The following is a 27,658-nucleotide window of genomic DNA, read 5'->3' as shown; positions in this document are numbered from 1 at the left end:
CCTGACCCCTGGGCCAGGCACAGGGAGCCCAGGGCACTGCCAGAGCCTTCCCAGCAGGAGGAAAACTGAACTTCTCAGTAACCCGTACATGCTGAGCACGTGCCAGTTGCAAGTGACTCTCCTTAATACTTTTTAACTTTTCTTTTAACATTTTAACTTTTTCCCCCTTTTTAGCTGTTTTCTCTTGCCCTTTTAAATTTTATTTTCTATTTTAATTGTGATTAAAACAGGTCTTTCAAGACACTGCATTTACAACACCACATACCTGCTGACACTTGATTTCCAACCAGGCAATGAAAGTTTTTAAAGGAAAAAGAATTCATGCAATGGCTCTTCACCTCAGCCAGAAGGTGACATTTTATTCCTTGCTGTATCTAGAAAAAACATAATTCCCTTGTTTGATATTAGAAAGATGGGGAGGGGAAGCCATAGGGCAGGAACTCTTACTATCAATCCAGCACTACTCACCCTCAAATTACTGCACCTGAATTGTAAATTTGTTTAAAAATGCCACACAGCTTCTTATACCAACACATTCATGGCCAACAATCCCCTTCCTTCCCTCAACACATACTCAAGCACATTTTGGAAGAGAAGTCTGGCCCATCCTTTACACATTATCTACCAAATGTGCTGCCAGTCCTGTGCCACCAGCCTTTCAGTCAAGCACTGCTCTTTGCTTAACACATGAAAAAACTGCAAGTATCCACACAATATAAGAAACAATAGACTGTGAACTAAGACAATCACACTGATGTCCTCTTCTCAGTAAATGTTCCTGTATAGAATTTCTTGCCATAGGAAAACTCTATCAATTGATTAAAAAAAATAACCAAAACCACACCAAAAACAAACCCCCAATAAAACAAAAACCCACCTTCCTCGCCCTTACCGGTAAACCCAAAACTTCAGGAGAAAAACCCAGGCAAGCTCCACACAGTTGAAGAGAGTGCAACACCAGGTTGGTTCCCAACTGAGGGGATGAAGAATCCACATCAGATAGTGGACACAAAAACAGGCTAAATGTGACAAAAGCTGCACCCAGAACATACCAGTCTGATCACTGATACACCTTATTGTTGTAATGCCAACATTACCCACCAAGAAGTCTTTCCTGGGGAAGCAGCACCATAAGGAGAAGGCAGCATTGTAGTTGTAAACCTCTTCCTGAAGGCTGAGGGTTTGTTGGCAGGCCAACCACACCAGGTGCTGCATGGCAGCAGGGAGGAAGTGTCTCCCTGGCAGCTAAAACCTGGTTTCCAGTGGCAGCAGACCATGGGCACAGGGCTGCCACAGCACCCCTTAAACTGCAGCAAAGGGACAAGTAAAAAACTGAAGAAGGCATCAGCTTCAGGAATTGCTGTGGTACATGGAAAGCAGTTGGAGCTGCTTTGGAGCCTTGCTTATTTTCAGGGTCAGGAAGAGCACCCTTCTAAAACAATGTTAAAGGTGGAAAACTGCCAATCAACTGTGGAAGGAGACACAAAAAAAAATCCAAACCAAAGATGAATTGTATCTTCACCAACACCTCCAGCAGACAGTTCCTGCTGGGCTGCACCCCCAGTCCACTGGTACCAGTAGGCACTGCCATAGATGAGGCCATTCCAGTCTGCAGCACTTCTCTTCCCACCAGCAGCAGTTACAGGAAATGGCTGGGTGACAAAAACACAGTTTACTTTTTGGGGAGCACTGGCATCAAGGGTGTGCACATTCCCCCATCTGCAGCAATGCTGTCAGATCAGATAGAGCACATACAGGCCCTTAATATAGAGTAATAAATCCAGCACTAACATGGCAATGCAAGTGAGAGAAGAGCAAAAGCATGCAGCCACCAAGTCCTGCTTTGTGTAACAGGATATCTAGAAACACATTGAGCAGATTCAAGGCTTTGCTCCTCTGTCCAGTGGCTGATTCAGCATTTGTTCCCACTTCCTGACAGGCCAGTTCCTCACCCCACCCCATCCCCATTTAGGGTTCATCAGTGGAAATTCCCTTCCTTGCCCCTGCCAGCAGCCAACACTTTCAGAAGGCGGCCAGTCTGAACTGTGCAGCTCACATCAGGTGAGAGATCCTTCTGCACAGGCACCTTTAGAATTTCAGGCTCTCTGCTGCCACCCTCCTAAGCTACATCAAACGGCAGCCCAACCACAAGGTTACAGGTTTTAAGTATGTCTGCTCGCAAGTATAAAAGCTTACTGGAGGCCTTCTGTCCTTTAAGAGCTCTTCATCCCCTGTTGTGCAGTGACATATTTTAAACTTTTATGCAAGGCTGTTGATGAACACAGGGAATTGTAACAAATTATCTGCCATATCGTCAGGCATATTATTGTATGCTATCCACCCCAAGTGCCATGGCATTTAATTCAGAAAATACAAACAAGATTTTCATGCTTCAGATTTAAAATGAGAGCACCAATAACAGAGATTGACTCCTCGAGCTACTGCCATGAGTAAAGACAACAGAATCCCTTTAAAAGATTTAAAGTGTTATGTTTTTTCCACCCTTCCATATAGAAGTTACCAAACCAAGCGGTATTTCCAATGATAAAGTAGTTCTGGTTTAGATAAGAAAACCCCAAACATGCAATGGCATACACTTTTTACCAGATGCAGTAATTAAAAATCCAAGGTTAAAAAAATCAGAAAGCAAACATGAAGTCATCATCAAGTTTTCTGTTTTATTTAAGATTTTAGTTTTAATTCTGAAGAAAGAGGTACATTTCCTTGGTTTTAGTTTTAGCGTCAGGTTATAACCATGTTTATTTATCTGTTTCTTTTTTCCTGTCTTTTCAATACGGCACAAACGTCCAGAAACTACAGGGTTAAGTAAAAGCTGCAGGCAGAGGAGGTCAGAGGTTGCTCCTGATGGTGATCATGTGGCCCCAATGCAGTGCTATCCCAGAGTGCCCAAATCAGGTGAATCTTTTAAAAAAAAAAAAGAGAGACTGACAGAGGAGACAGAAAGACTGAAGTAAATATCACTCGTGTTTCAGCTGCTTATAATTATATTACGTATATGCTAGGTATTAAATCTGTGAATACTTTTAAAACATTAAAGTTTACTTGAAATCTAAAGCCAAAATTAAAGAAAAATCTTATTCTCCCCTCTTTAAACCACTCTAGCAACATGCCAGTTACTCATAGCTATAAGTGTTTTGTCTTTCAACACACTTCATGTCAAACTCTGACTGATGCAATAAAATCCCCTGCTCAAAAAAAAAAAAAAACCAACAAAAAACAACCAACCCCAACATAGCAATTTCCCTGTGTAGTGCCACACTGAATGCAAAATAAATGCTGGGCCACTGCTTGCCCCACATGTTCAGTAACTTCATTTAAATTAAATACCATTTTTATGTTCTTGCATTTGATTCTGCATTGCACTTTTCCCCCTACTGCAGATTGACACTTTTCCACTAGGCAGAAATACTCATGTGCAAAAGACGTAAGACAGTAATATTCTCCTGAAGCATTGAGACTGCATTTTGATTTCTCTCTCTTTTTTTTTTTTTCTTAGAATGGTTAGAAAGTATTTCAAACAGCGTATTTCAAACACTGTTTCTGCAGAAACTTAACAAAAAGAATGGTCATGACCCTGTGATGGCATTGCATTTGGGGGGGAAGTTTGATCAGGAACTGGATTCTTCAGAAAGAAAGATATGACAAGGAACAGTAGGTGGGCATGGGGAGGAGTCAGGGTGGGACACTTCCTGCATTTCTAACGTTTTGGGTCTTATTTTTCTTTTTTTCTTTTTCTTCCTTTCCTAATGACGATCCAGCGCTGAGCTCTGTAGTAGATCTGTGGGGGTTTTACTGGGGGGTCTGAAGGCTGTCTGAAAGCCTGGAGGTGGGGAATGGAAGCTGGTGGGGTTTGAAGGAGGAGAGTAGGGATTCCAACTGGCTCTGTGCAGAGGGATCTGTGTGCCGAAGGGGTTACTGTGGTGCGTCTGTGATGGCGCTGCACTGGGGCCGTCCACCTCTGTGAGGGCCTGAAGAGATTTTAGCCAATGTGGAGGATTGTCATCTTGAAGAGTGTCTAAACTGTTTCCTGTGGAGGCTGGGATACCTAAGAAAAGAAGAAAAAAACAGGGGTACAGGCAAGTCAGAGGAGAAGCGACAAACTGACCATGAAGGAGGTCAATTTAACCTAGCAAAAAGCAACAATGAAAAAACATGATTAGTTTGTACAGAAAATGCATTTTACATTATTATGCATAATTATTCTTCCCAAAAAACATTTAACATTAAATCGAGATAGGAGAGAGTTCACCCTCAGAGCACTTCTTCATAAAACACACATTTTTCTATCAAACATTCTGCTCAAGAACTGCCTCCTTGTCAATATAACCTCACCACACTAAGCTGCCAGTACACTTATGCTTCACCTTTTACTCTGCCTACTTGACTCATGCTTCAGCCTCTCTAACAGGGAGACACAACCAGACAGCCTTATAAAAGAGAGCTTTATAAACAAGTGGAGTATGTCCCTTTTTAAATAACCAAGTCCAGTGATTGCCTCCAGTGCCTCAGGACCAGCGACGCACATACCGGACATGCCATCCAGCAGAAGGGACACCTTATAGATTGACCCTATAGGAAAGCACTGCTCCACCTGACTGCCTGCAAAGGTCCTGGGCATGCATTGCAAAGGCCTAAGTGACGCTCTGTTATACCTAGAGGTTCCACAAAAGTTCCTGGACCCTTGAGAGGTTTTGTGGATGGAAGCTGGAAGAGACCACCGCATACTGACTTTTTTTTTTCTTTTTTTTTTTTCCAGATGTAAATCAGTTTGTGCCAAATCCCCATTGGATGGTTTGCCAGTGGAGCTGAAGGAGTGAGAAACGGTTACCTGTGATGATTGCGGGGTCCATCCAGCTGCCAGGGCTGTCCCAATTCAGGCTGTCGGTGGTGGCAGTGTTGGACGTTGGTACACTGTGGTTGGCGTTGGAGGGGGAGGAAGCATTGGGCAGTCCACCAAAGTTGATGTTAATGTTCGGTAGAAGTGCCCTTAGCCCGTCCTGCCATTCCTTCATATTTAAACTCTCTACAGAACTGCTGTTGTCTGGGAGATTTACCAACAAAAAAAAATGAAAGATAAAAAAATAAAAAGCTGAAGTTAGAAACAGATGTCCTTCTTTGGTGGGGTATGGGATTTTGCTTTTACTTTTTAAGCTAATAATTTAATACTTCCCCTGTCCAAAACCTAGGGTCAGTGTTTCCATGATTGATGAATTACTCAGAGGGGCTGGCAGGTTTTAAACAAAGTGTAAGGGAATGGGAGAAAGATATAACTCCTCCCCCAATATGTATTTCCCCATTTTGATTCAGAGACTCGAATAACCAAGGACACAGTGGCTCTCCCTCTATTAGTAACAGGAGAAAATCTACCAGGTACTTGATGAGAATAGCTGCTGCAATTTGGCTGGGCAGCAGGCTCAAAAGGGTGATGTGCACCAAAATGAAGAAAGGCTAGGTAGGGCTTTGGAATAGAAATGGAACCAGGGAGGCTGAGGAAAATCACAGATGTCTTTTGTTTTGCTATAGCTTGCGCATTCACAGCCCTACAGATGTTCTTCCGAAGAAAATGGTAATGAAGTTGGAGGGAGTGAATTTTCCTCTTGCAGTTGAAGAACAGTAGTGAAAATTCTTTAAAGATCTTTCAGAATAATTTCTGACACAGCAGTATCCTCAAAACTTCGGTAACAAGCAAACCAGCCAGACACCAAAACAGTCAAGTCTCAACTACTTGCTTCAACATTTCAAGACATATTGTAAAGGACAACAGAATAATGTGGCTACAGCAAATGATCCCTCAACACAAAAATAACACCATGCTATCTAGAACAAACTATCTGGTTCTGTGATCCTTCTCTCGTTTTGAGTATCTCAAAGCAGGACAAACCAGACATGAGCACTCCAGTATTTATCATCCCATACAGGAAGTCATACTTCATGAGCTTGTGGTCAGTTTTATTTGGAAAGGAAGAGTTAGGCAGTATGTTGGCACATGCTTGTCTTTTTGACAAATATCTAGAACACAACCTTCCCCCCCCCCCCCGCCAAACATCTCTGCCTGTCCTGATTGAGAAAAGGACCTTGATCTCAATCAGAATTGTTATAAAGAGATACTTTCCTAATACTGATACTTCATCATCAACAGAACAGATTTAAGTCTTTCTGGAAAATGAGAGGCCATCACTAACTCACAACCTTATTTTGGAGAGTAAAGAAAGCAGTCTCAATTGCTATCAAAACCTGCCCTGGCAGTTTTTGTAAAGCTGAATGTTCAGAAAAAAGTGGTGTCCTGGGCAATCACCTTCTAGTAACGAGAGGGGGAGAAAAAAATCCCCAAAACCAAACAAGAAAACTACTTGAAATCCTGTCATTTCACAGCTCCTCCTTTTTCCTTTGGAACACTATTGCACAGAATAAATGCTTTTAAAGAATTCAGTGCCACATGTTTTTCATCAAAACCTACAATCCTGAGATTAAAAATAATAAAGCAAAGTTTTAGAAAGTATTAGTAGAAAATGTCCTCAAGAGATATGGTTCACAATCCTCTAGAACACCCATAAGCCCATTTGCGACAAGTTCTAAATTAACCTTCTGGAACAAAGGTAGCCAGCTCACAATCACAGAAATAACTGCAACAATTCTGCATTGTACACCATTAGTTTCCACTTTTTTTCCTCACTGCTGCTTCAAAAATCTTGTGCAAAGAAATAGCTCTGTTTAATTATTTATTTCTACTGCAATGCAAAAAGCACACAAAAATGCTTACTACACAAGCAAGCATACTCATCTCAACACCTGTGAGCTGGGGATCTGCAAGGGTCTCAGTCACCAACTTTACTAACCCCCAACATGCCTCAAAGCTCTTGTGCAAGAAAATGAACCCGTGGTAAACTACCTGCAACATGTCATCAAGGAAGACTAAGACAAAGTCTGCAGGATGTTACAAGGAACAGGATAGGAAAATTCATGTCATAGGGCATTAGGTCTCCTTGGGCTAAAAAAATATGTATGTTTTTGTCATGTTATCTCCATGTAAAAAAGACACAATACAGCACACAAAAGGGTCAAGAAAGCCAGCAAGTGTTTAGATACAAGACTCTCATGAATGGAAAAGGCTGGCCCTTTCTGTCTGAGGCAGGCATAGTGCACCACTGCTTGGTACCCTCTCTAACAGAACACAACAGAAAATAATAAATTGAGTAAGACTGTTCTTTACCTCAACTGTTTGAACAAAATCTACTTGGATTCAAAGAAGTCAAGAGATGAAAGGCCTAAAAAGATTCAGTACCTACCAAAATGGTGTTGTTTGCTATCTATGAGAGAGTCAGTTTGATAAAATCTTGTGCTCATAGGTATACAAGTGACAAAATAGAGAATTACAAAAAATTTATTGTCTTTCCCAAACAGGTGTGTTTGTGAGGCTTCAAGGCAGGTTAGGACAAAAACACTGGCCCCTGACACAAAAAACCCAAGCACCTCTTTGCTGAATTATGGCATGTTTTAAACAGCCTAAGCGAAAATGCAAATCCACCCCAGAGACAGGAAATTACTTCTACCAACTGAAGGAAAACCATTTCTTCAGTAATCATTACTCATCCATCAGCTGGTTTGTTCTTCCTGTTAAATATGTCTATGCTTCATGATGAAGCTAGGACCACAGTTAAAAATGAGAAAAAGCTAGTTCTCAGTTAATACAGATGTAATTAAAAGGGCATTTGCATATTGTCTTTCCCTACTTCTAAAGTTAACTGGTTGGAAGAAGTAATTTTCTGACTATTAGCAGACTTTACAGTTGGACACTACAATCTAGGGGTGTGAACAACCTAGGGGTGTGAGAACCAATACAACAGTTTCCCTCTCTTGAGTAAAAATGCTGTCTCCTTCCATAGGCTAATCTAAAAAGGCTTAAAGCAGCATGCCCACTGATAGTGGGAAAACACAGAAGAAAACAAAGTAAAACCCAGATGACTGCAAAGAAAGTGTTTTATAAACTAAGATAAATATGAGATTCCTCCCCTCATGCCCTTTGTCTCCCAAAATAGAGAATAACCTGGTGGAGCATCACTAAAAGCAGAACTATTTACATGAAAAACATTCTCAAACACACAGTCTGCACTCTGGTCTTCCCTCAATGTACATTTCATAATCCTGTCTGGTCCAGTGGAAACTTGTGTTTACAGGGGTGAACAGATCTACACGTCTAGCACTGAAATTTTCCTCTGTCTGAGGTGGTATGTTAATGTGAAATAAAAGCACTTGTATGTAAAATTTGCAAAGTCAACCACTGTCTTAGAATGAGAAAAGGAAAGAAAAAAAAGAGCTTCATCACAAACGCAACTTGTCCATCCAATCTAAATAAAAAAACATTTGAAGTTAACTTAAGAAAAATAATACATTCTGAGAACCCTAAACATTAATTTGTATAAAACTAGTCACTTAATGAATTTCTAAATAAAATCATTGCCCCCTTATCACATCCTACCAGACAGTCAAGCAGTTTTACCTCATTCTCTACCTGCAATGCCTTAGCACTTTTCCTTCAAATCAGGCAAAGCTGTGTGTATTTGGGGGAGAGGCCATGAAGAGGATTAATGGCCAAGCCAGAATACTGCTCTCTTGCACATAATCAGTACTTCTGAAGATGTGTGCACAAGTGTCTGCTGCACTGATAAAGGCTGTTCTGTGAACTCCAAAATTCTGACAATGACACTGCAATGAAGACCCAAAGGTGTTTCTAATTTGGCTGTGCCACTTTGGTGACACTGACACACTCAATCTTTTATATTGATGGGATAGCACAACTGCCAGCTTTCTTGGTGTGAGACAAGCCCACTAAAATGAGTATTCCACAGTGACTAGATAATTTCAAATCATTGCCCCAATTTTGATACAAGCCTATGGTAAAATCCAAAGCAAAATTCACCCGGTACATGCTTAAGTAAATAACGACCAATAGGAAAAATCACAAGACTGTTACATTACAGGTAAAGCAAGAGCATTTCTTTGCTCTACATAACTTGCATTCCAAGCAATTACAAAAGCCTATTTTCATGCTAATTGAATAAAAACATTAAATACCTTCACTCCAAGTTCTAAATATTCTAGTCCCACTGATAAGCAAACACTGCTGCCAATCTTGGTTGCAATTATTTATTTTCAAAGAACCCATCAGTATGTCATATGTATGACCAAGACACACAGTGTGTCAACTATAGAAGAGAGTCAAATAAGTAAAATAAAATCAGAGGAAATCATCATATGAGAGAAAAATAATACCAGACCGCAAAGAATGGCAACAAAAGAAGCAAAGAGACTACCAAGGTGTATTCAGTAACAGAATAGCTATTTAAACAACCTGCCTGTAAAAAGGGCCTTGAGAAATCTTCAAAGATGCTGTACAACAAATTTTGAAGCCAAAGAAAAATGAGAGAAAAAAAAATCAGGAATAACTACCAGGAGTTCACCAAGAGTCTTTCAACTCAATTAGAAACAAATGAGGCCACCAGAGACATACCCTTTCAAGTGACATCTCTGATCCCAGTCCTCTGCCTTGTGCTACCATGTTCAGAGACTGTAAGTGCTTTCCCCGAAACAGCCTATTGCCCTATTCTGAGAAGTGACTGGGGCTTCTCTATTTTGATCTCAAAATAACTTTTCACTGTATTTCTGTTTTGAAAGAGTTGTCCAGTACTTCCCTTTGAGGGGGAGAGAGAAAGACAGGACAATTTGTCACATCCAAAAAAAACTATGACCATCACATTACATAAAGTCAAAAGCATTTCATTCAAAGGTTGTATATTTAAACATCTACAAAACAGTTATTATACGAACTATATCTGTTTCACTTCAGTATGAGTAATAAGCTTGTTTGCTCATGAAATTGTTTAAATCACAAATAAAATCCCATTTAAACATCTGTGACCTAAAGGATTTCTCTCTCAGCTTCATTGACTCTCTATATCTATGACTCCTAGAAATCCTACAATGCATAAACCAAAAAATGAAGTTTCATCCATTCACAGAGACTTAAGAATGTTACTGGCAGATTAGAGAAGAGGGAAACTGTCCACATTTAAACAGCAGTGCTGCCCATCAGGAATACAAACAGCCACTTCATCACATTAGAGAGACATCAAGAGAGAGGAGCCCTAGAAGGTAAAGCTGTTTGCAGTGAACCTTTAAAAGCCTCACAAACATTGTCTACACATGAAACAAATCGACAATTCACAAAACCCAGATTTTTAAGAGTCATTTCACAGTGTGAATGTCAAGTTAAAGTCTTGCAGTCATGAGCTCTAAGAGCCGGGGAAACAAAAGAGCACATGTACATACAATTTATGTACATACACACACCTACAAAATTTGCCTTGGTAGACAAGAGACACCAGACTACCCTCAGCTTTAAAATACTGCAAATAAAGCACATTTTACCTCCATTCCATATTGATTTCCATGGTTATAGCAATTTCACTCAATTTAAAAGACAGCCACATAAACAGAAGAACACTATTTTTCAATGTCAAATAAATCCAACTGCAACTTAACTTGCCAGTTAGCCAAACTATCAAGTAGAATAGACTAATTCTAAAGTATACACTTAAAGGGGGAAAAGAAGATTTTCTAAATGATTTTTGATGATGACGACAGTACAACGCTTTATCTTTCTGTGACTACGTAAATGTTATGAGTCAGAAAATGTCATTTATTTTCAGAAGAAATTCCTTCTACAACATTAATATGAGGGCAGTAAGAAGACTCATATTTGCTTGCATGTACAGTGTCAGAATTTTATTAGGCTTGAGAAAAGCTGTGTTACATCAAGTATTCTGGGGAGTTCTTCTGATTGACTTACACTTACCCCAGCTCAAGAGACCAAACCATAATTATAGCAGCTAGCAACCCAATTTCCATCTATAAACAAATTTTAAATTGAGATTCCAAGTTGCTTTAAAAAACATGACTGACTTCCTAGAAAATGTTTCCAGAGCATCCCACATTTTTTATTACTCACTCCATAAGAAAACAGGTTTGGTGCTGATCATCTTTAATATTACCATAAATCTAAACTAAGTGCACAAAGATTTAAGATATTGAAACAAATGAAATAGATACTTGAATCCTACACACAGAACAGTTTGATTAAAAAGCTCAGAAAGCATGTAATTCCATTCATCTGGGAAATAAAGTTCATTTTAACCTAAACTGCTTCCTCTCATATCATGCATCAGAGTTCAATCTCACCAGGTTACCCTGTTTGTCAACAGAACAAACTTTGACTTCAAAAGAAAAGCCCACGTCTACAAATCTACTTGTGGGTACACAGATAGATACATGCATAAATAAAACCAAAATATTTGAAATTTGTCCTACGGGCAATGCAGTAACTAGAAACTGCAAAGAAAAAACTGAGATCTTCAAAGCTATAGTAACAATTACCAAGAGCCTTGGTATCGTGTTACAGACATTCTGGATCCCAGGAATATCCAACCAATCAACCAACCCTCCAACTTCAGACTGAGACCAGCAGTAGCACAATGACAGCATACTCTGGCAAATGATAAACTCATTTCTAATCTTCCCACATCTGCAAACAATTAAGGCTGATATGTATTTGTAGATTATTTCAATAATTCTGAGGGGAAATTAGATAAACTGCAAGAAAACCAAGTTTTCACCTTCCATGACATGAAATTCATTCTGATTACTAGATGCTGTCTTTTAATAGAAGTGACCTATTTTTTAAATAGGTTTTTTAAAATAATTCCTCTGAGGACAAGATGAAGTTCAAGTGAGGCTGTGTAGAAGAAACCAAGAGATGGCAAGGGATGGGAAAAAAAATTTTTTTGCCCTCAAATGTGATTTGGCAGTACTGGGAGGAGAAACAGTATTTGCAAAGCTGCTCTTTCAGTTGCTATTCCTTCAGGATTAATTTATGCTCCTCCCCCAATACAATTTAAAAAAAGATTATATTAGCTCTCTCAGTTGTTTTTCAAGCTGAAGTACTTAGAAAAAGTTTATGCAGAAAGCCTTCGAATTATTTGTACTTTTTGCTGAAACGTATCATTACTGGTATTTTGTTAAATAGACCAAGAAAGAGCCAAAGTTTCAGGTCCATGCCAAGGCACAGCCTTTTGTTAGACACTGAGGTGGCAATGCCAAGTGCACTCACTTTCCAGTCTTTAAAAGGAAAATGCCATGTTTTTAACATCACTAAGACAGTTGCACCTTTTAACTCATGCCAGGGACCTAATGCATATTTTGAAGTGACTTCAGAAAAGCATCTAAGAGAACACAGCATCCCAAGGCTAAGCATCTGCCTGCAGGAGGAAAGAGACACACAAGACAACAGAACTGCCTCTTACACTACTGCACAGCCATCCCAATATCTCATCAGTTACCTGTGAAAGGAAACAGCCTTTCTATGTTTTGGTGAACCAGCCCTAAAGAGGTTCTATTAACAATAAATGCAGTCTTCCATCCCTAAGACCCAGGCAAAAGCCAGCATCTAGTGTAGGTGAAGCTCTTTTGGTGACACTACTACAGACAAAAACAGTAATGAAATTTGATGTGAAAAAACTGTCTGCTTGTTTCTCCCTGTTTCTGGAAAGTTACCAAAAAAGCTGACAGGACTTACAGTCCAGAATGCAGACTGAGTCAGCTACTCAGGCCACCTATTTCAGCCAACCCCATGTTTATTTCAAATGTAGCAGAGTTAATGTGATTAGTCACTCCTCTGATACATTGCAGCCAAAGTGGAGGATTTCTTTTCCACTTTTTTCTTTGTCACATACATATTCTTCCAAAATAAAATTACACACTTAAAAATAGGCATCTTGCTACCAAAAAAAATAAAAAAGCAGGATGCCTGTCTCTCACCACCATGCTTAAAATCTTGCAATCAAAGATTTTAAAAAAATTGTAAGACCTTAAAGCCAAGCTAGAGATGAAAACAGATATTTATGTATCAAGCCTTATTTGAAACAGTATCACCTATATAATCACAGGAAAAAAATTTCAACAGGATTTAGGAAACAGTTGCAGTATTAGCACCGAAAAGGCACTGGAAGGAAGGGTGGGTGGACAAGATGAGATTTTGGAACAGATGGAGAAATAGCAGAACTTAAAGGACAGGTGCTGTGGATGAAGTTCTCTCAGAGACCATGAGAAGATTACACCAAGGAAGCCAGGCCTTTGTAGTCAATTTAGGAAGTGAATGGGAGTTAAGGGACAAGACACCAGAGCTAAGAAAAGGAATAGCCACAGCGGATTTCAATCTTGACACTGATTTAATATTTTGGAAATTAATCTGAAATCCCACTTCCATTTTATTTAGGTTAAACCTGGATGTATAAGAAAAAAATGTTAAACTCCTCCAGATAAACAAAAATGAGCAAGCCAAAAGTTTAATTTCAAAACGGATTGATTCCATATTGCACTGAACACTTCTTCACCAGTGAAACAGAAAATTAGTTATGATGGGAAATAAAAGGAGAATGAATTTCAAGGTGAGGATACACACAGATACAAAGCATCTCCTGAAGAGGAAGGATGGAGGACTAAGGACCTCCATGGGAAAAAAAGGGTGCTGTGAGCAAAAGGACTGATGAGAAGAACAAAATGTTCAATAGCGAAGGCTGTACTAACAGTCATCTTTGCTGAGGAAACCAGGATATACAAGAATCAGTAGAAGCAATAATGTAAATAGCTGAGGGCTGTTTACAGAAGGCACTTTTCATTTTACAACTTCAAAGCAGTTTCAAATGAGGAGTGACCCTATTATCAGGGCAACACATCTACTTCTGAGAGCAGCTGCTCTGCACTCTGGAAAAGAGGCAAGCCTTTGGAAATGTCACATGTGGCACCTATACAACTATTAGCTGTATTAGCTAAAATGCTCATCAAATTTCCTATTTTCAATATTTACTCCTAATCAGAAAGACTTCAGGCAGGCATAGATCTAGCCAGGGGGCACAGAAAAGATGACATTCAGCTGCCATGCGTTCTGTCCAGCTGCTGTTGGAAAGCCAAAGACCAAGGAAGAACACCAAGTGAGCAAGTGGTCTTCTTAAAAAGATTAGGACAGAAAAATAATTGACTAATGTCTCTCTTACTGTTAAGAGTAAGGAAACCAGTACTTAAAACAGGCATTAAGGCTTTCATACACTGTCAGGTCAAGAGGAAGAGTACAGGAAAATGTTTTACCATGGCATCCATAAAGGGATGTGAGGCGCCACTGTTTAAGTCACATTCTTGTTGCTAGTGTATGGGATCAAATGCCTTTTTTACACAGCACTTGGAGAATTTTTACAGCATGCTGACTTTGACAGCCATACCACATAGCCCAAACCCTCTTTTGAAAAGGCACAGTAGCAGAACACACCCAAAACCCTGTATCAAATCATTATCCTGAGACCACAGGAAAATGGTCAGTTCCTATGCCACAAATTCTCTGTTTCCATCCAAGACTGTATAAAACAAGGCTTGGAGTATGCATCTGTTTGTTTTCACAAAACAGAAACAACCCAAGGAGAGGAGACAAAAAAACAAAGACCAAATAAAAAATTGTCTCTCAAATGGAAATGCAATTATGTTATGGGAAAATAGCAAGTCAGACAAGGAATCTTAGTATTAAAGGATAAACATGTTAACCTTTATTCTGATATGTCACCTTTTTTCGTGCTGTAAATAGTCTTTAAGTAATATGACCACAGCCAACATAGAGGGATCTTCCCTTGTTTTACTAAAATCTTGTCTAAAAGGTAGCATTAGGCAAGAAAGGATTTGATATCCAAGACAAATTCAATGGCTGGAGAGCATAGAGGCCAGAAAATTTAAAGCAGCAGAAGATGCAACACCATAAATAGGTCAGAAATGGAAGAGCTCAGTACTTTAGGTGGGAAGATGCTGGACCTTCTTAATAAAACCATCATTGCTTTGTCCTCTCTGCTACCAGCTACTGCTTCCCAAAAACCTAAATGCAGCCATGATATGAAGATATGCATGCTAATCTGTGTCTGGATAAGGAATGCAACACCACTACCACAGATACTGCTGGGGGACACCCAAAATTATTAGAGTTTCCTACTCATTTATTAAGTCTCATTTTTAAATATACATAACACCAATCAATAAGGATATACATATTCAACAGATATAAGCCATAACATCAAAACTAAAAGGTCTCGGGAAAATGAAATTTTGATTCTTCATTATATTCTATTACACAGGCTTATTACATTCAACCCCCATGTTCTGAAATATCCTGTATCAGTCAGCTGCACAGTTAAAATATCTTGATGAACTAGTTACAATAGCTATCTTCAACAACAATAAATAACATATTTTTCCCCATCCTAAATAAGGTTAAATTCTTTATGCTTCATATCTGTGTGTGTCCACTTGACTCTTTCCTCTATTTAGATTTTTAATATATGATATACATAAATTGTCTCTGTCTAACAAGCATTTGGAGAAAGCTTGGAGACATAATATTTAGGCTGCCCCGTGCAGAGTCAGAAATTGGACTTGATGATCCTGGTGAGTCCCTTCCAACTCAGGGGCTTCAATGATTTTTTGGGAAGAATATACATAGGAGTGTAGGTGTAGGAGTAGTCTTGGAAGAGTCCAAAACTACCTCATTATTCTGGTCTACATAGAGCTTACAGTTAAGTTTCACATTCAGGGTAATTATGAAATTACAAAATGAAGTAATAGCCAGTGTTTTAAAATGTCAAGTACTTCATCTTGCATAGAACTGATGGGGAATGTGGACTAACCATTTTCAACTTTTTCCTAATCCTTTTAACTCTGAGTTTGTAACTGTACTTCTATGTAACAAAATCAATGAGTACCAACCACTAAGTAAATTCAAGAAATAAAATAATACATTTATATTTATAAATTAATATGTATACATCTCATTTTGTACACATATGTCCCAAAAGACACTGTTAATCTGCATCCTACCTTATTCTATGATCCCATATTATACCTATTATTTTTGAACAGACCGCCAGGCAGTAGGGTAGCAAAGATGACAGTGTACTAGCTATCAAATGACAAAGAGTTTCCTGTTATCCTATAGTAAAATGAAAATAAAGGCACACACACACCCACACTGCTGCCAGTAAATCAATCTTTCCCTTGGCATTATCTGCAGAACAAAGCATAGCTGCTGGCCAATCCTGCTCTCAGGATGGCTTGCATACAATCTAGGGTAAGATTGCTTGCAGCAAGAATCACAGTGTCCATGAAGAAGTCACTGGACTCTTCTCCTGAAGCACAGTTACACATTTATAATTTCATAGTAAACCATCTAATCCATCCCACTCCAGAGAACAGCAATAAGCTTAAATTGTCCCTGAAAATGACAAGATGAAACATCTGCTACAGTTTGAAAAATGATACAGAGGGAAGAAAAAAAAGTTACTCTGGGAATCAATCAATCAAAAAGTTCACTTAAATATGGGTTGGGGACAAATGTATGCCTGATGAGCATGACACATTTCAAATACATGCATAATAATTCTATGAAGTCAATCATGTGTCATTGTGTCATTTCACTGGAAACCACCGAATTAGTTAATAATTAACTACTTCCTCTAAGAAATAAGCAACCAAATTCCATATAGAAATTATTTTTAAGTGAGAGCTTAATTAAAAAAAAAGAAACGTAGGTAGTGCCTGTGTTCTTCCATTTCAATTGGGTACATCACAGAACAGACCTGCCTGAAGCTGTGAGTTTATGAATACAGCACAGCTCAAATAAACAAAAGGCAGTTTCAGCAAATTACATTTAACATGTCACACAGGAGCATTTCAAATTCATGAGAATAATAATGTCTAAAGTACAAACAGCAGCAGTTTACAAGATAGCATTTTCTTAATTCAAGCTTCCATACCACAAATACACCTAGTGAAACCAACTCAAATTCAGAAAGCCTAGAAAATACTATACTAACATGTGAATTTATAGAAGTTATTAGATCTGCTTGTTTTGACATAAATAAAAAGCTTCAAAAGAGTTGATTAAATAGAGCAAGCAGATACAGACTCATGTGCCCGTTCCTACCCCTCCTTTTTTTTTACCAGTAACTGGTCCAGTATTAACTACTTTGGGAATTTATAATCCTGTAAAAACCTGTGATCAAAGACCTTAAGAAACATGTGGCTTTTACAGCAGTAGAGGGTCTCTGCTACAAGACAGAACGCAAAGTTTCCCCTACACTTGGTTTCTTTTCCTGTAATATCTGAACCAGCCAAGCTGGTAACATTGACTAAAACATCCTAATATGGACTAACTAAAGAACCAAGAGAAAGGAGCTTCAGGTCCACTACAACTAACTGTTCCATACTGCTAAACAGCTCTTACGATATGCACTGCCTTTCTAGCAGGTCAGCTAGGGTCTTATACACAGGAGTTCTCTGTACTTGGACACAACTTTTTTTCCCCTGACCCCACCAGACAGATGTATCTGTAAATTAAACGAGGAAACTAGGAAAATTCAGTAATTAAATACTTGCTACTGACAGATTAAAAACAAAGAACAGGAATTATTTTTTTCAAACAGAAAATAGAGATTCATTGAGAGACCTGTACTCTAGATGTAGATTAAAAAAAAACAAAATAAAACAAAACTGGAAACTATCAAGTCAGCACACAAGAAAAGAGCTATGAGGTCATCTCCTGACTTGCAAATTATTTGTACTTCTGAAGCAGTTAGAGCGCTAAAATAAATATAAATAATATAAGCTCATAACCCAGCAAGCTAAACCACAACTGAGACTTCAGCTGATTTCTGGCAGCAGGAAAAGGAGTAATCCATCCTTATGCAAAATATCCTTTTTTCAAGATATATCAATGCTGATGTGTATCAGCTGAGAAGTGTTTGCACTGCATCAACAGCTATCTAATTGTCAGCCGATCAACTAACAATATTTTCTATAACAACAGATTAAAACCAACACAAAGAACTTTCCATGATTACCACAGCACATGTTTATTGTGGTTTTAGCACGATATTTGCCAAAAACATTTTTGGATTAATTGGTTGTAGCAGTTGCGTACAAAAAAAGGACATACTTAAATATCAATTCTGCTACCTTAAAACATGGGGGAAGCACATGGCCTGGGCTGTGCATCAACCGGTACCATACAAGGTGCTTTTCAGAAGCTGAAAAAAAGATCTACAAGTCTCCTACAAACACAGGAAGTTCCACTTTCGAACTACTAACTAAAATGAAAATCATGCAATACTTTTGCAAACCTGAAATCAAGCTGAACAGATCTTTTTCAACACTAAAGGATTTTTCTGGTCCCCCAGATTATAAGATAGTCTTGTTACTGACTCCTCAAAGTAACAGTTTTTACAACTGACTGGTAATGTTGAGAAGTGATGTCTTGTTGTTTTTCTGAAAGTTGTATGTAATTTAGGGGAAAGGGAGCAACAGTGCATCTATGGATGCTGTACTTTGTTACTCCATGCCAGAAACAACTTTTTTTGTGCAACCAATATCAGTTGTTTAAGGCTTAAAACTTTGCTATTGCCAGTGTAAAGAGTTTTGAATTACCTGCCCTAGCAGTATGGACCATGTTCATACTTGAATCAGCCTAAAGACCCTTCAACAGTACAGCAGCTGCAAAAAGCCTTCAAAGAGGACAAAGTACCGCAAAGTAACTTCTTGCGCTAGAGCACAAAAAAACCCACTAACTTCTTCCTAGGTCACTTTCTTATAGTAAAGCTAGTACTTCTAAAACCCATGAAAAGAAAATAACACTGGCAACATCTCCAGGGGAAGTTTTCTCCACCTCAAGGCTACAAAGAGCTAACAGAGACTTTCTACCTGCAGTTCATTATTCATGTAATACAATTTTTTCCCTTGTTACAAGAAAAGAATTTGTTTGGGACAAGCTAAATTGGAAGTATGGAAGAACTTCAAACCCCAGAAGTAAATTTTTAATCAAGACAATTATTATTACAATTAGCTCCTTAGTTATGTTTGATGCAAGAGCCTATTAATCCACTCAGGGCAGCCTAAACTGCCCTGACTTCACATTTATTTTTCTCCAACATCAAGGGCCTCAGAATCAGGATGAATCCTCTTACACACATTGCAAGCACCCATTCAGTGAAGATTAGCATAATATTAAGGCCATGTGAGGTACAGAAATGAACAGCACTAAATGTTTTACTGTGTAGCCACTCAGTTATGTGCAACAGGGAACGACCCAGCCAAGACATCTGCCACAAATTACCATCATTACAATTTTTTGCACTACTTTAAGAACTCTGGTCAACACCTGCATGCCAACATGAAAGTCACAATGCACTTCCAGGGCCTACTCTTAAGTAAAGCCAGTCTGGCAAGACTGAAGAACCAAAATACCAATCTGCTTTGGCACAAAATTAAGCGGGCACATAATACTCCACCTTCCTTATAAAGCTCAACATTTACAAGGCTAAATATCCAGTAAGTTTTTTTTTTTTTAATACAAAGGACCTATTTAAAATAATATTCCTCCCTCTGTTCATAACCTAGTACAACAGTCAAGAGATAACAGTCTACTGCTTGTTGCTGGCTATTTCCTTTTCCTGTTCTGACTCAGAGAAGCTGAGAGCATGAATTAAGTCATATTCACCGTTGTCCCTATTCACCTACCTGATATAGGGATCCCTCCCAGACCTGTGCTGTGTTGTGGTGGGAGATTCAAGTCCAAGAAATTACTATTTGAGGTGGGATTTGCTGTGTGGTTCAAGTGCATGATGCTATTGCGTGGGAAGGCCATCCAAGGATAGCGAGCTGCTTGGCCTGGAAAACTGAAGGAGTTGTAAACTGCTCGATGCTGTTGAAACTGTGGAAACCTCTGTGGCATGACTGGAAAGGTGCTACTGAGAGAGTTGGCATTTGTGGGTGCAGCAGGATGCAGGAATCCAGAACCTGGCCCTTTGGCAGTTGTAGTGTGTGGGGTAGGGTTCTGAAGAGATGTGGGCGAAAGGGAAGGTTGGTCTTGGACTGACAGTTCCTTCTCAATCAGGTCTGCTAAGGCTTTGCGGGTGATGTCAAAGGGATCAAACCCTAAGTCGTCCTCTTGCTGTTTGGAGGAACCAAACCCAAAAGCTGCTTGCCAGTCTGTGGAGGAAGATACTGGTATAGTTTCTGTTGGAGAAGAAAAGAACAGGATTTAGAACAAGAATTAGAAATAATTTTTCCATATAAAAGCTTCAGCCTGTGTATCTGACTGTGGTCTTTTACCTTCCATATAATACTACTTTATATGTCCCCCAAAGATACCTTATTCATCAGCTTAGAATGCCATATTCAGATCAAACTGTCATAGATTTCTACTACAGGTGAAGTGCTAGAAGTAGTAAATAACACTTTTACTGCACAGCTGCACTGTTAAAGAACCATGGGAAAACCTTACCCAGAAAGTGTTTTCAAGAATAGTCCCAAGCAGAAAGAGACCAATGACCATTTAGAACCTTCTATACCCCATACTACTTCATGGAAGTGTGAACAAGCAGAGCATAATAAATAAGGTCTTTACTCAGTTCAATATTTTGCTTTCACCAGTAATGCTGTGCAAAAAAGATAAGCAGGATGTTCCCCCTCAAAAGGAAGAACCTCAGAGCAGTAATTCAAAAAACAAAACCGAAACCAACAAACAAAACCCACAAAAAATCCCCTACTGTCTATCGTTATGAAGAGAAACAAGTCAAATTTTTGAGGAGATGATAAAATAAAAAAAGGGAACTGCATTACAAGATACTGTTAAATATTTTGAGGCAGTGTTGCAATAAGTTATCAGAATTTGTCCTCATTTTCAGTTACTACTTCTTTTCATGATTGTGTAAAGTTTTCTATTCAGATTCAGTGAATTCTGGTCTACCTTTGCAATATTTTTCCTCAAAATTGTGGTCAAGCAACCTGCTAAGTACAGGGTAGCATCACTTGCAACATTAACTCCCTCTGCTGGTAAGGACCTGGTGTGCTGCTCCAAGAAGGTTCAGCATCATCTCAGAGAAGAAATCAACAGTTCTATTTTCACTCTAAAATCTGTGATAAAGAGTTGCTAGACCAACAAGAACTTGTCCTTTGCATTCTTATTTAAACCACAACCATACACTTTATATTAAGTATGATCTCTACTACCTGGAAATTATCTCTCACTGCTACTTAATCCTCACAAAATTGGTACATCAAGTGCCTTAGCAGAAAGGAATTTCCTTGGTAATAAATATTGTTTACAAACAGAATTATGACATCCAGCAGCAAGATAAACATCAAAAGATGACTAATCACTAAGTAAACTAACTATATAATATTATTTACATTCAATTTTTTACTGATATTGTTTCATTTCATTTCGTAACACTTCTCTCAGAGTTATCTGTGAGCTCTTCAATACTGTTAACTATTCCCAAGACTATATAACTACAACTAAAACAATGTTATGTGCATATGACAAGGTATTTCATAGGAGAGTACCTGAAAAATACAGGTATCTGATGAAATTAAACATAACTTGTCTGAATTTATAGAATCTCACCTCAAAGAGAAAGATGAGACACCTTCAGATAACTATGTAGAATACTAAGAAAATTCTACACAACAGCTTTTGATATTAGAATTACAGATTATCACATCAAAATATATTGATACCATGTATTTTCCCCACTCTCAATAAAAATCTGTAACACTAAATATTAAAGCATACATGTCACATCCTATGCATGTTGCTAAGAAAAACTAAAGTAAGCAGCCTGATAATTTAGCCATGCAGCTTGAAAGCTCTGCAAAATTTATTTAAGAAGAAATCCTTAGGTCACTGCAATTCATCTGCAGTTAAGTGACAAATTTAACCATTTGTAAGGGGGGAAAACACAGTCTAGAACAAGTCCTAGAGTTTCAGGTTCTACAGGTTTAAGCTCTGCACAACTCTGTACAAGTTTTAAGCAACTGCAAAAGCAAGCAGCACGCAGCCATGTAAGCTGTGGATGTACCTGATGTGAAGAGGCTCTGTGGCTCTGGTGCTGTGGGCCAGTCACTCGAAGTCTGTGGAGAGCTGGGGAATGGAGGAAGCCCACTGGGGATGGGGTTAGGGTGCCGGAAGTTGTCAGAGAAGAGTGACTGTGATTCTGTTACAGCCCCTTCAAAAGGAGACCGTGCACTGTGATTAGATGAACTGATGGGTATAACTGGATTGGGTTTTGTTAAACCAGGTGGTGGTGAAGGTGTGTCACTGTTTGTTATCTACAAGCAAGAGAGAAAGAGAAAAATTAGAACATGAGTTTATATATAAAAATATTCTTCACTAACTCAGACAAAAAGTTTCCTCAAAACTCCTGGCCACAATTAGGTTTGCTAATATATACCTCAGCACAAGGTCAAACAAAAAAATCAACTTAGCAACAGCATTTTTAAATTTTGTTTAAAATCATCACAAAATAAACTAGAGTGGAAAAAGACCTCTAAATTCATTGAGTCCATACTATGACTAAACACCACCTTGTCAACTAGATCACGGCACTAAGTGCCACATCTGTCTTTTCTTAAACACCTCCAGAGACAGAGACTCCATCACCTCCTGGGACAGCCTATTCCAATGGCCAATTATGAGACACTTCAGAGAACACATGCTTCTCCAACTGGCAAGTTGCATTGAGTCCTCAAACCCACTTACTTTCAGAGCACTTATCTTTGTGTCTTACCTGCTGAGAGCTGTCACCATTTCCTATACTGAGGGAATCTGAAGGTTTATCGATAGGGCTGCAAAAGTGGGAGGGAAAAAGACAGTAAGAGACTCAAGTATTTAACATGAAAAATAAACATTTGCTTTTGTAGTGGAAGAAAAGCCTTAGAATTACAACAAAAATTAAAAAGTAGGGATCAAAAAGGTAAAAAGTGCACTTATTTTTTTATGAGACTGCTTTTTTAATCATAAGCATTCCAATAACTTCTCATATACTCTAATACTTCTTTTCACCACTCTCCATTCTGCTTGTTGACTGCCTTAAGGAACAAAGAGTTTTGAACATAGCATAGCAGCTACGTTCATAGCAGCTCTATGCCATACAAAACCCTAGAAGTCCATATGATGACAGTATTTTGGAACAGTCAGTTCCAGCTACGATACTACTGTAAAGAAACTGAAAAAGATCTATTTTCCAAACACACAAGTTTTCAGTTTCCATAGAAATCTGAAATAAATCTGGGACAGATAAAACATTAAATTAACAATTTAGTCTTGGTGGCAAGTTAAGCTTTCCGCCAGCCTTTAAGACTGAGGTCTGAGATGACAGAAGGGGAAAAAACATAACAAAAACCTGCCAAAAATAAGGATAATATAAGATAGAGCAGAAAACCACCTCAGAAAGCCATTCACTGCAAATTATTGTGACTTGGCTGAAATGGCACATCTCAGGATTCAAGATTCTTACAGGCATCTGCAAATCTCAATACCGCACTAATGAAATGGTATTATTGAAGTTCACACTAAAATCTTTGCTTTGCAACTTCAAGGTACTCTCATTTTCATCCACCCATGAGAAAAGATGCACAAGCATCAGGTTCCACAGGCCAATACAAAGATTCTACAAACAAGCATCAGAAGTAAGAACATGAATTTCAGCTCCACTAAGAGGCCAGAACATGATACAAGTCAAATTACAGTCATGATGTTGAAAAATATATGTAACAATTTCTTTTAACTGGGTGCAGACTTCAGATTCTAGATACACCTTGTTTTCAAACAGCCTTTGGTGCTGCTAACTTTAATTACTGCATACAGCCTTATAGTAAGGTCAACTATTTGTAAGATTTCTTCCACTTGTAATTTTTCCCCTCACACCAAAATGAGTAATCGAAACTCAGCAGAATTCTCCACTCTAAAAGACACTGTGTAAGAGTAATCATCAATACCTTTTTTTAGTGAAAAACGACAACTGATTGAGTCAGTATCTCAAACATATAAATTAAGCTGAAATACTTATGACTATAAAGGAAAAATCACTGCACTACTCCAGTGAAGATTTACAAATCCTCTCTGCTTAGTGATTCAACAGCATGAATAAAGCTCTTCCAATTGAAACACACTGCATTTGGTTAGTAATTTCTAAATTCCTATAGCACAGAAATCTGCTGTAGACTCTTCATTACACAATCAATTCTGATTGAAGAGCTGATATTCCAGTCAAATTCCTTTCCTACAGTGCTAACATTCACCATACTGCAGTTTAAAAAGCTATGAGTAAGACAACTTTTACTGACAATCTAAATGATGAAAATGTCTATTATACTTGAACCTGCCTAAGGAGCTTTTATTTGCAAGACAGACTTCTAGTCCTCAGAAATGAATAAGGCTCATTATCTATTGACTACAATATTTTTATTTACATTAAATACATTATTTTCAGGAAAAAAAAATAATCGCACATCACTACTGAGATGCAATTCCCAGGCTCTCTGATTGCTCCTCAAGGGGACTGCTATTTAGCCTAACAAGAAGGTACCACTTCCAACAACACTCTCCATTTTAATGCATTGGTTCAATATTGATTTAAAATGAAGACTGGCTACCTAATCAGCAGCACCACTGCTTGAAATATTAGGGTTTACCTTGCTTTTTTCCCATCCAACCTCTGAATGAGCCTAATGTTTATTACCTAAAGGGGTCCATAAAAAACAAACCAGCATGACTACAGACTAGGACTGTAACTGCTAGTGATGCATAAGGTGGACGAGGACACCAGTTCTACTCAAGAAGGGCATTAAAAAAAAAAAAAAGTTGGCTGGCAATACGAGATGATTGTAAGCAGATGAATTACTTCCTCTACACAAAGAAGCCTCAGTTCAACCTGCTGCCCTATTGTCCCTCTGAGTGCTAACTGGGGAACCCTCTCCTCTGTGTTGTGTTTCTGGAACACATCACTGTAAGGAAATTAGATATTTTAGCCCTAACATTTAACTTCCCTCTACTGAAGCTTTTCCAAGTGACAAACCTCCTGATGTACAGCAAATGGCATATTATTTTTGTGGAAGCTTCGGTATGGAAAAAAAGGAAGGACTCAGCTCTGACTGGGACTGTGCAGCTGTATAAGCTGATGATCCCCTGGGCATTCTGCTCCCCTCAGCCATTACCTGTACTGTCACTAACTTCATGTTAGGGTTCTCCTGCACAGTGTGCCAATCAGACTTTTTAACACGGGCTACACTAAGCCCAGCTTTTTGTGACCTGATCAGGATTTGTATCCAGCTCTCCAACCAGAGAGACTGAAGAATCATTCCCTCCACACCAATCAGTGAGAGAGAAAGCAAGCTGTCTGAAGTACAAAAGGCAGCACAATTACCCGAAATCTGAGTCTGCACCATCTGGAGTCATGTGTTCTGGGTCTGTGCCATTTTCTAATATAGGAGGCGTTTTCCTGTGTTCCATTGTTAAACCGTTGGCCGATTTACTTGAACTCTGTAATGATGGCCAGGCATCTTTGTTATTACTGTTGGGTCTGGAAAAAGGCAAGAGTAAAATAAAAAAAAAAATAGAAGAGTTCAAGTTATGAAGAAAGTGTTTTAAAAATTGTAAACGCTGGGGAAATAAATCTTTGTGCCAGACAATCTGTAAGAATAGATTTATCTGGATATTATTTTTCAGATTTTAAAAGGTGATCACATAAAAAATTAGTGGGATAGGGTAGAGAGAAAACCAGAGGGAATTCTGTTTTCTTTCCTGAATAGATAGCTGCTTTGCCAATCCCAAAGTCCAAACTTGCCTGTTTGAGGAACAGGAAAAAAATGTAAATAAAAATGAAAAATGCCATCAATAGTTCAAGTGTCCAGACCTCTGTATACCTCATTCAGAATTACTTGCTTTAGCCCATAACTATTTTTAAGTTCTGTAAGTCATGAGCTAAGTCATACTTTTTTTTAATATGTTTTATATTCCAGGTCCTATCACGCCTGGCCATAACAGATGAAGTTTTATGTTTCACACCTACAGAGGAGTCCACAGCTTTACTAACAGACCAAGAGATCAGCCAGACAAATACATGGTTCAAGTTACTCCTTCCTTCATTTATAGTTTAAAACCATAATTAATTCCCTTTTATAAAAGTAATATTAAATTTCATTTTAGAGTGCCCATTAGAACTGGAAAAAGTTCAAGACAGGACTCAAAGTCCAAGGTTTTGCTGTAAATAGTTACATTCTGTACAAAGTTAAGCAAAATGGAATATAGTCTATGACCAAATGGATTCAAATACAGTTTGTCTGTCAACCCTGCAATCTTATTATAATAATATCTTCTTTTGTGTTCTTCTACGTTACCTGTAGCTTTCCATTTGCTTCTATGAGGAGCTGGTTTTAGTGTCCAAGTCCTGTCTTCGTAATAAAGCAGCTTTCACCAAAATATTTTAATATACATGCCCTTCCTGATGCACTCCTACGTTGGTATATTTCTATTACATGGTCCAACACTTACTCTACATTTTTAGGTCAACTTACTAATTTCACAGTCAGAATCTGGAAATTTCACTAACTGCTTATAGCAACACAAATGCTTTCTACTCAGATAAAATTAGTAATAGTAGCTCCTCTCAAATCTCAGTATTTTAAGATTTGCTATTCTGTATCCATCTGTTCTCAGCTACATATACAATATGTACATAGATGAGTACCTTGACCTGATCTACAGATCTCATCTTGGCTTTGCTCACATCTGGACTAAGTTAGAGCTAATGAGTTGATCAGATACAGAACATCAGGGAATGAAGAGACAGCAGCAGCATATCTGTCATTTAATAGTGTCATTGTACAAAAATGAACTGAAATCTGGATTATGAAAACTGTCAATCCATTTATTTCAAATAACCAAATTTATGCTACAGTGCAAAGCCATCTCTACACCAAAACAAACTTTAAAATGCCAGTTAAAAGTCAGTTTTGCATCCAAGGAAAAAGGGAAAGAGAAACAAATTGGTGTGTATTTTGAGGTGGGGGGTTTTGTGTGTGGGGGTTTTTTTGTTTTAGTTAAGTTCAGGCTGCATGTCTCTGCAGGGCTGTTCTCTAAAAGATCAGTATGTGCTTAATAGTTGGTTGTTCTTGTAGTATAAGAAAACACTCATTTCAGCTCTTCAGAAAAATGTCATCAAGGAAATAAAAAAAGCTTGATCTGTCTTAAATGTGGAGTGTATCTCCAATTTTAAGAGAACAGTCACCACAACTATCAAGTAACATAGCAGGAGATGAGTACACAGTGCGGCCCTGGGAATTTTAACAGTTGTCTTCAACAGGAAGAAAAGGTCTGCAAGCAGGACCTTTCAAATTAGAACAATTTTAGAAAAACACTTAAAAGTTTAACAAACTCTTTTCTACTACTGGATATTTATAATTAAGTATCTACTACTTAGAGCTCAACTTCTGTTCCATTCTGTTATGAAACAGAAATTCTGCACCCCAGAAACACAAGAACCAGTTTGCAGTTGTCAGAGGTTGTGACAAACTGCTAGAAATATGAATATTCTATCAATGAATCCTACAGAAACAATCCTACAAGAAGCCAATTGGGTAGAAATTGTGAAAGAACAATGTGCATTCATTCACCAGTGCAAAAGCAACGACAAAACACGTCCAAATCCCAGCTGCAGGA

General features: G+C 38.4%; 1 protein-coding gene across 3 annotated transcripts in view; it reads right to left on the bottom strand.

The window, feature by feature from the left end:
- Positions 1–2,658: 2,658 nt before the first annotated feature.
- Positions 2,659–27,658, bottom strand: part of CNOT4 (CCR4-NOT transcription complex subunit 4) — a 76,603-nt gene continuing 51,603 nt past the window's right edge. Inside the window, exons 8-13 of one of the 3 annotated variants that reach the window (XM_059472839.1) lie at positions 25,365–25,520; positions 22,728–22,785; positions 22,020–22,269; positions 19,675–20,172; positions 4,850–5,062; positions 2,659–4,066 (exon numbers count right to left, since the gene is read on the bottom strand). In XM_059472839.1, the coding sequence (XP_059328822.1) occupies positions 3,765–4,066; positions 4,850–5,062; positions 19,675–20,172; positions 22,020–22,269; positions 22,728–22,785; positions 25,365–25,520 (1,477 nt within the window). In that variant the 3' untranslated portion in view covers positions 2,659–3,764. The remainder of the gene's footprint in view (positions 4,067–4,849; positions 5,063–19,674; positions 20,173–22,019; positions 22,270–22,727; positions 22,786–25,364; positions 25,521–27,658) is intronic. The other 2 variants (XM_059472840.1, XM_059472841.1) reach the window with 2 other exon arrangements.

The sequence above is a fragment of the Ammospiza nelsoni genome, chromosome 5 (genome assembly GCF_027579445.1).
Source record: "Ammospiza nelsoni isolate bAmmNel1 chromosome 5, bAmmNel1.pri, whole genome shotgun sequence".
NCBI lineage: Eukaryota > Metazoa > Chordata > Aves > Passeriformes > Passerellidae > Ammospiza > Ammospiza nelsoni.
Note: the sequence above shows the minus strand (reverse complement) of the source record. Positions and strands in the feature narration are given on the sequence as shown.